Genomic DNA, 9273 nt, shown 5'->3' with positions numbered 1-9273 from the left:
CTTCCTACATGCTCAGCCTGCTACGTGACCACCGCCTTCTCTCTCCTGCTGCTGCTGGCAAGGCGAGCACTGCCACAAAAGTGTGGGGTTTTTTCCCATGCCAATAAGGAGGGCAAACTAAGGTTTTTATCCTCATTTCTGTGAGTGACAAATTTCAGTTCTCCATATGCTTCTGAGGCGGTGTCAGCTCTGACTGTTTATTACAACCCTGCCAAATCTTATGTTTTTCATAAATGTAGTGAATGGATAAGCAGCTTATGCAACTGAAGACGTTTTTTCTTAATAGATTTGTGCAATATAGAAAAAGCCTTTGTGCAAGTAACTCACTGTGCTTCTGATCTGGAGGCCTACGCTCCCTCCTGGAAGCAGACTTTCTTCAGTATCCTGTGTTTTGTGTACATACAAACACTTAAAAAGCAAAGTTTGAGGAGCTCAGACACTTTAAATTTTACGGATTTGCTAGCTTTATGTGAGTAATACTAAAAGAAGATACTTTCTAAACCAAAATTCTATGCATTTAGTTTTGAAAAGCTTTTATATTGGTACTTTCATTACGAGATTAAGTGCAAAAAACTTGAGTAGTTTTTTCTTCTCCCAACGTTAAATCCACAGCTTTAAAATTAAAAGCCACTTTGTGGCTTGCGTGCTTTACTTAATTGATTCAGTGCATGGTTGAAAGTTTTGGGTTTGGTTTTTTTTTTTTTTACTTAAAATCTCCTCATTTCATGCATTACTATACCCAGACCTAAGATGTGTCTCCATAGAACCTCAGAAGTTTTTTTATGGTTCTATAGGTTGTCCCATGTGAGAGAAATTGGGCATTATCTCATTTATAACTTGGAACTTGTTCTTTCTAGCAGTTTCCATGCAGCCACCGAGTCTTCTTTGAGATGCAGGAGCTTGCTTTCATGCAACTCATAGCTGCTGTAGGTCTGCTTTTCACAGAAAGTAATTTTCTAGGCAGCAAACATTAACTCTGTCTCAAATTCTTCTCCCTGCAGGAAGCTGCACAAGCCTTGATTTATGCTGGGATGGCAGGGTCCAACTTGGAAAATATTCAAGAAAAAATAAATGAGTACTTGGAGAGAGTTCAAGCTCTCCATTCAGCAGGTGGGTAAGGAGCTTTCTAATTAAACCTTTGCTTGAATTAATTGAGTGGAAAGCCTTTCAGTGCTGTGGAATATGTATCAATGCCGTTTGCTCTGTTTTTCAGTATTCTAATTTTCTTGTCCTTTGTGAAGGACCACACATACAATGTTTTGAATCCTGAAATACGTCAGAAATGAAACGGAGACTTATTTTCTAGGGATTTGGGTGTGGATATTCTAAGTATTCTTATGCACCTGCAGAGCAAACCTGAGAAAATAATTAAATATAGTGACAAAAACTGATCAGGTACAAATCAAAACTCACATCTAAGCCTCAGCTGCATGATGGATTTGAAGCAAGTGGGTTCTGGTGTTTATGTAGAATTACTGAATTTCAGAGGGCAAAAGAATTCTTCACTCTCCTAAGGGTTTCAGTGTCTGTGCTCAGACCAAAATCTCAAATTTTTGCCACCTGCAATTCTCAGTTAGAATCATTTGACCAGAAAGGGACCTTGGGATGTCTATAGACCAATCTCCTGCACAAAGCAGGGTAGACATTGTTGGGTTTTTGTGGGGTTTTTTGGACCAGGTTGCTCAGGTGCAGCCAGGTCCTGACAATGCCCAAGGACAGAAATTCCGCAGTGCTACTGGGCCCCTGCTCCAGGGTGCCATTGTCTTGCTAGTGATTTTTTTTTTTTAATATATCTAGTCGGATTCATCTTTGTTTTAATCCATAGCCACTGGCTCTCTTTTTCTTTGCAAGAGCCTGAATCCATTTTCTTCATAACCTTGCAGTTACTGGCAGGTTGCTATTAGGTCTCCTCAAAGCCATCTCTCCTCTTGGCTGAAAAGCCCTGCTTTCTCAGCTGCTTCTCAAAAGCCCAAGTCTTCCAGCCCCAACCATAATTAGGGACCTGAGATTGGAAGTGGTATACCAGATAGAGCCTGCTGAGTGCAGAGTCGAGGGTGGTAATCGCTTCCCCCATCTCCTGGCTGTGCTTCTGCTGATACAGCCCAGGGTGCTGTTAGCCACCATCACTGCCAGGGGCCTGCGGACTTGGGCTTACCCAGCTGTACCGCAGGACCCCAGGCCCTTCCCTGCAGAGCTGGACCCTGCAGGGTGTCAGTCTGTCCCAGACACAGGGCATAGCGTTTGTCCTGGTTTGATTTCCTGAGGTTCCTGTCAGCCTTGTCTGCCTCCCTTTGAGCAGCAGCTGTGTCCTTGTGTGAATCAGTTTGGTGGGGTCTGCAGCCTTGATGAAGGTGCATCTTCTCCTTCAGGTCATTAATAAAGGTCTTAAATGGGATGGACACCTAAGGAACCTGTGTAGGACCACAGGTGATGGGTTTTCACACATGACGCGAGACTTTACATAGTTCAACATCCTTTACCTTAGTGTAGTATGAAAGGGATTTTATTTACATTCTTTAACATGTGGCATAATCCTGGGAGTGTAACTCTGCTTTGAGATGGGGATGGGGTTTTCTTGTCCTTGCAAAGATGTTTTTAGCAAAGTTTAGCATGTTCAGTTTCCAGCCCAGAAATGTATACTACCCATAGGATTAAAACTGCTAATGTTTCAGTAACATGTTAAGGATGTTTTTACATGTCTGCTGCTGTGGAAAGCTAAATACTTTCTTTTTCGTTTAGTCCAGTCACAGAACACAGACCCTCTGAAGTCAAAACAACAGTTGGACTTGGAGCGCGCTCGCTTCCTAGTTACACAGGCTTTTGATGAAGACGATAAAGGCAATGCGGAGGAAGCTGTAGAGTTGTACACGGAAGCTGTGGAACTCTGTTTGAAAACAGTATGTTAAGCTACAGGTTAACTTGGTGGAATTATGTGATGGTAAGAAATTCTTCCACTTACACAAGTGACTGACCCTTAAAGGCTGGCTTAAAAATGGAGTACCTGTATTGCTAAAAACTATTTTTTAATCTTTATTTCCACTGTTTTTTTTAGTGTTTCTTCCAGTCTTTATGTTATGTTGCTATTCAGCACTGTAAATTTATGGGGACTTGTGACTGATGCTTTTTTCTGAAATGGATTATACTAAAAACTAGAAATATTCTGAAACTTCTTTCATGTTAGTTTTTGACCTGGAGTGAATGCAACACTAAAGCAGAAATTAAAAACAGTGAAAAGATTATTTGTTAATGTGTCAGCTGTATTACTTTCTGACTACATTAAAGGAAGTAATTTAAGGGAAATTTTTGTGTTTAACACTTTGAGAACATAATGATCTACCAGTGCCAAAACTAGTAAAAATACTACTTGATTATTCAGTGCTCAACATTACAGCTGTTATGACTGGATTCAAGTCACACTGAAATTAATGGTAAGGAGGAATTGGCCATTACAGAAATGATGGAGAATATAATTACAGGTACTGCTTTTTTCCCTTAAGTCCAGTTGCCTTAACTAACTCATTACAGGAAGAGCTCACCATCATAATGTAACTCCACCAAGTCTGTTTTTCTTTTTCCCTTTTACTCCCTTTTTATAATGTCAATATATGTGTGGTGTTGAGAGGGGTATGGTACTTTTCCTATATGCTACAGTAAAATCTTATTTTCTCTGAGTTCTGTAAACTGGTTTTATGTAGGCTAAAAAAACTGGTGATACTCTGTAACCAGATCATGAGCTAGTAGAACTGCTCTAGTTTTTCCACTTGAGCTGTTGGGAGCAGAACGTTTTCAGTCTATTACATAAAATCTACTGCGGCAGCATGCTGTTTTTCCTGTGCTGCGTTCTCCCTTCTGTTGTGTCAGTGCATGCAAATATTATTTACACATATTGAAGTTAGCCTGAAATTATCTCACGTTAACACCTGCTTTTATCAGGTATTTCTTTAGGTGCAGATGATGCTGCTGAAGTTTCTTTTAATCTTGACGAGCATGTTACTTTAAGATGACTGTAGGCTTTATCCCTCGGGGTGATCAAAAAGTACCTCTTCCCCCCAGGATGAAAAAGGATTGAAGGAACTCTGTCTTGAAGCTTTGCTTCTGTCTTTCTCCACAGTATATTCAGGTGGAGAGATTTGTTTCTTCTTTACTCTTGAAGTACTGAGAGCAGCCATTCCTCCTTTTCTGTGGCTGACTCCTAGATGGGTTGCTGGCATTCCATCTCCATTGCTTACCTTCATACATCTTTCGGAGTCTTTTCCAACCAGGAGCTCTGGAGTGTCATTTATTTGCAAATGAAAATAGTTCCTTATAGAGGGTGTTACGAGTTTTGTTTCTTGGGGTGAAAATAGCTTGCGTTTTGTTTCCTCATTTGACCTAGCTGGCCTGGGAGAATCAGTCAAGGTGCAAACCAGAACCGGAAAGCTGCTTTTGGATGTCACAGCAGAAGCCATGCTTCGTGTTGTGGCTCTTGCAGATCGCTTAGCGGCAATAGCGGTGCTCCTTCTGTAAGGAAAGCAGAAGCATGAACTGGTCGTAGGAGTAAACTGTCACAGTTGACCTCCCAGCTGGGCACAGAAGTTGGCACTCTTGATAAGCTGTGTTGGTGCCATGTCATAGTTTATTTGATGCCTTACATGTCCAAGAACAAGATTTTTAATTTGCAAGCAGTTTTGCTTGTTTATATTTTATGAAAGTAAACATTCAACTTATTTTTTTTTCCTAAATTACCATGGTTATTTTTGACTCATTTGGGGAAAAGAATGGGAACACAATTAAGCTTCGTAGGTTACCTAACACTTGGTTTTGTCTTCTTCCTGCCCAGAGTGTTTTAATATGGTTAATTCTTACAGCAGATTTTTTCTGTTAACAATGTTGTCCATGCTGAAGAATTCTAAATATCACTTTTGTTCCATGAACATTCACTAGAACAGCTGAGATTTTAAAAAAAAACCATATTTGCTCATTTCAAGAGAGAATTGGGAAAAACAGCTAGCTGTTGTTTGCTGTCACCTATAAGTGTGGAGTTTGACAAACTGAGCCTATAAAACCTGCAGGGTGTGTGTTTTGATGTACGTCCTTTTCTTCTCTTTTGCACTTAAGGCTACTGAAACGTCAGAAGCAGGCCTCCAGTCCAAACTGAAACAGCTGGCTCGACAAGCCCTGGATAGGTGAGTATTGCCCATGTTGTATCCCACGTATTTGCTGACAGGGCTAAGTGCGCTCCGAGTTGGGTTCTCAGTCCAGCCTGTCTATTCTATACTGCAAAGAGTATGGATTCTGTGTAGAGCTAGCTCCTGCAGAGCTCTCCTGGCAGATCACTGCAGCTGCTATGCCCCTGAATGTAGGGACCTTGGGACATGCATAACTGGGAAAGAACAGTGTGTAGGTTAGTACCAATACACTACTTCAGTCTTCGGAGATATAAATTGGAGTATTTTGCTTATATGTGACTATCCAGCAGCTCAATGCAACAACAGAAATATGGCTCTTGAATGCACAGTTTTCAAGCAGTTGAAATGCTGGGTTGTGAGAATGCTACTAGTGGGTTTTTAGTGTTACTGTAGCTGCTAGACAAATTAAATTCTGAAGGTATGAGAGGACATAAATCAGTTTGCTCTGTTTCAGTGGTCTTGTTCTGAGGTTCTGGATAATGAACGCGTACACAAATTCTCCTATCAGCATAATGTAAAGGCAACATAAATCTAACCAGAAGTAGCTTATATAAGAGTTGGAAATGCTGTATTTTAACTGATTTTAGAACAGGAAAATAAGGCAGCAGTGGCATCAGAAATTAATTTTTCTTGGGAGAAGTGGTGTTGGTCAGCTTGGGCATTTGTCCATTCCATTTAACATATGTAGCAACGTGAACCAGGCAAATCAATAACTGAACCATAGCTATATTTTTATCATTGCTTTTAAACAAAATGCATTTTTATTTGCTTTAGAGCAGAGGCGCTAAAGGAATCTGTGTCAAAGACATCTCAGAAGGAGAAGTCAATTGCAGCTAAACCGAATCAGCCAGTCAGAACATTCTTTCCGCTGGGACCTGATTTTTCTTTAAATGATAAACCACAGACAATCAGAGCAGTACAGGCTAGTGAATCTCAAGGTCAGAGATACACTGCAGAGGAGATTGAAGTACTCAGGTAAGTTGAAGACAAGTTTTTTCCGAAACCTTATCATTTTTGCTCTCATCCTTTGTGCATCTGATGCAGCAGATTGAAACAGCTGACGCATGAGGCGTATAAATTGAGGGTTGGAAAGCCACCTCTTACAGACCCCATTGCTGCTATTACCTACACATCAATAAATCATTATATTCTCTGTGTTAATGTAATTAGTGGCTTTTATTCACCGAGCGTACTTTCTAGTTTGTGTTTAGAAGTCAATTGCTTGTAACTGGCTGCCAGAATTACTTTTCATAGCCTTATCTTTGTAAGTTATATGTAACCTACCTGACTGAGTTCGTGAAAGATCTGGCTCTGAGAAGCCAAGGTACAAAGATTTTTTCCTAGATTATGCAGCTACGACTTCACTAGAAATTGAAGAAGCATGATCTGTTGTAGGACTGTGACTTCTGTTCCATGAGTTCCTTTTGCTTTGATTTTTACTGTAGGTGGAATAAGCTACAAATAATCCCCAAGACCTTTAGCCTAAATCATAAATTTTTAAAAATATCAAATAAATATTAAAAAAGGCACATTGTCTGATAGGTGTTTCGACCTTCCTTCCCCTCCCTGTGCAATAAAAACAATTGTAATGGAGGTGATGCTCAACACTCTTCAGGATTTGGTTGTAAAACATTCGGTGTGCTTGTTGACTTTAGGGGACTTAAATGGGCTGAGAGTGTGGTCATGGAGATAGAAATGTGCTTGTGTTGCAGAACATTGAGTTACCTTATTAAAATTTCACGGTTTTCCTCTTGTAGGGCCTGTGCAGTGAATGTTTCTGGTTTTGTGGATGATTTGGGTGTAGTGTTTGTTGTTTGTTGTTGTTGTTGTTTTGATTTTCTTTTCAGGGCTTTTGTTGTTGTTTCAGTCTTGCAAGAGAGCTTCAAGTTGCTTCACGTCTTTAACCATAATTTGATTTTAAAAATATTTTGCATACCTTTTTCTGTTAACTCCATGTTTGAAACCTAAATTATATTCACATTTAAATAGGATTCTGTTTTTTTAGAAATTATTCTGTATGCCTAAGTAAAAAATGTACTAATAAACGTGCGCAGTATTTAGGTGGTTGTTTGACAAAGTGCTCCAAAATACTGCCCCAATTAGATGAAATATTAAGTGTTGGTAACTGTTAATTGCTGTCAACTTATCCTAAGACACTCTTTAATGAGAGGCTTAAATGACTTGAGAAATTCTGTTTAGACAGTGTAGTTTTAAATGTGACTTCTAGAACTATGAAAAGGTTTGTGGCTGATTAGCCATTTCTGTCCTGGCATGGTGACTTGTCTGCAGGTGTGTGCTAGCAGGATTAGTGACTGAGCCATCCAGTGGTGCACATTTCAAAGGGGGTTCATTTTCAAGATGTAAGTCGTCTTGTTTTCAGAAGCGCTGTGTCTTGTTAGTTTTTAACAACTAATTTTGTTGTTACCTTCTGGAACTTACTCTTTGGAAAATGATAGGTAAGTTTGTAACTTTTTTTTTTTTCTCATGACTTGCAGGAAGACTTCAAAGATTAATGGCATTGAATACGTACCTTTCATGAGCGTGGATCTGAGGGAACGTTTTGCCTTCCCTATGCCGTTTTCGTAAGTGCGATTCAATCACTGAACTTTACTTTTATTTTTATTTCCAAAGGTTTCCCATAAACCTCTTCTTATTCAGAGTTTAAAATTGTTTAAGTAGGCTTTTAAGCTTAGTTTGGGTGGAGATATTTAAATGCTACCACTTCCTTGTTCCAGTCTGATATTAAAACTTGAACGTAAGCTGGTCCCGTTCTGCAGTACGGTTGCAGTTGTGTCTTCAGGCCTATAAGGACAACGTTATGTTTGGCTTTTTGGCATGCTGGGCTGGACTGGCAGCTTGGGTGCATTTCCCGATTCTGCTGCGTGCTGATGAGTTTAGCTGCTTCTGTGCCAGTTACCTGTAAAATGAAGGGGATCGTCCTTCGCAGAGGAAACGGCTGTTCTGAGGAGGTGTAATGCGTAACTGCTAGACCCTCATTCATGAGCAATAATAATGTGTTAATTACATAACTGTAATAGAGAATGACACTTGGGATGGGATGGTTGGTGGTTTTTTTTTCAATTTTCTGCTCCATGTTTTCAGAACTAATGAAACTTTTTATTTTTAGTTCATCATATTGAATTCTGAGGGTGCAGATGGCTTTATGGAAATCCCTTCTGTTCAGTCCTGTACGAAGGAATCTCTTGGGGTTTATTTCATGTTTATAATATTTTTTTTGCCTTTGCCCTAAAAAACACAAACTTAGCAGCAGTGTTCTTTGAAATTGTTTTAGAGCTCTGCATATAAAGCTGTGTAACTGTTCTCTGCATATTTTGCACCATCTCTCAGATGTACACAAGACTGGACTGAAAATCCTTTCTGAACTCCTATTGGTTTATTTCTACTGTTGATTTATTTCTACGTTTTTCTCTTATACATTTAGTGATAAATGTGGGAAGTTACCATTATCCCCCAAACAGAGAGCAATGTTTGCGAAGTGGGTGCGACCAGACGACATAACAAATAACCCTACGATGATTTATACTGTATCAAGTTTCAGCATAAAGCAGGTAAATTGTTCCTGAAGAGAGAGGTGTGCTGCTAGCAGTTGGTTGCAGGGGACCTTCTTGCTGAAAGAGGAATCCCCAAATCTGAGGGTGCTTCCCTAGTTCTCGTGGAATTAGGTAACAGTATCACTTCAGCTTCCATGCATTTTCTAGCCATGAGCATAAATGGGTGAGTTAGTGGAGGTGAAAACCAGAATTTGAGTTCCAGCTGAAAATCTTGTTTTCCAGAAATAGGGGTAAGGTTAGTATGAAAAAAAGCCGCAGCAAACCGTTCACTGAATTTACTGCGTGGTAAAAATAATGAACGAGATTTTTTAAGTTTATTATTTGACAGGAGGCAGAGTGGCCTGTTGAGAATAGTGGAATTGTCTTGCTCAGTGTTCAGTTGCAGATGGCCCCAGCTAGTCTGAAATCAGCAGCAGCTCAGACCGTTTGGAATGCTTTGTATTACACAGGGTGTTGTGGACGGGGGGGAGTCAGTCTGAGTGGCTGCTGAGGTGTTTGCACTTGCCTCTGCTCACTGGTAGTTCTAACTCTAG

General features: G+C 40.0%; 1 protein-coding gene across 1 annotated transcript in view; it reads left to right on the top strand.

Moving 5' to 3' along the window:
- Window positions 1-1007: 1007 nt before the first annotated feature.
- The window catches only part of LOC104514492 (calpain-7-like), a gene marked incomplete at its 3' end in the record, with an annotated part of 9522 nt that continues 1256 nt past the window's right edge, over window positions 1008-9273 (top strand). Inside the window, exons 1-6 of the mRNA XM_010158191.1 lie at window positions 1008-1110; window positions 2740-2897; window positions 5098-5165; window positions 5943-6143; window positions 7664-7750; window positions 8611-8737. Of these exons, the coding sequence (XP_010156493.1) occupies window positions 1032-1110; window positions 2740-2897; window positions 5098-5165; window positions 5943-6143; window positions 7664-7750; window positions 8611-8737 (720 nt within the window). The remainder of the gene's footprint in view (window positions 1111-2739; window positions 2898-5097; window positions 5166-5942; window positions 6144-7663; window positions 7751-8610; window positions 8738-9273) is intronic.

The sequence above is a fragment of the Eurypyga helias genome, unplaced genomic scaffold, assembly GCF_000690775.1.
Source record: "Eurypyga helias isolate BGI_N326 unplaced genomic scaffold, ASM69077v1 scaffold47858, whole genome shotgun sequence".
NCBI classification, from domain to species: domain Eukaryota; kingdom Metazoa; phylum Chordata; class Aves; order Eurypygiformes; family Eurypygidae; genus Eurypyga; species Eurypyga helias.
This window is presented reverse-complemented; position numbering and strand designations above follow the sequence as displayed.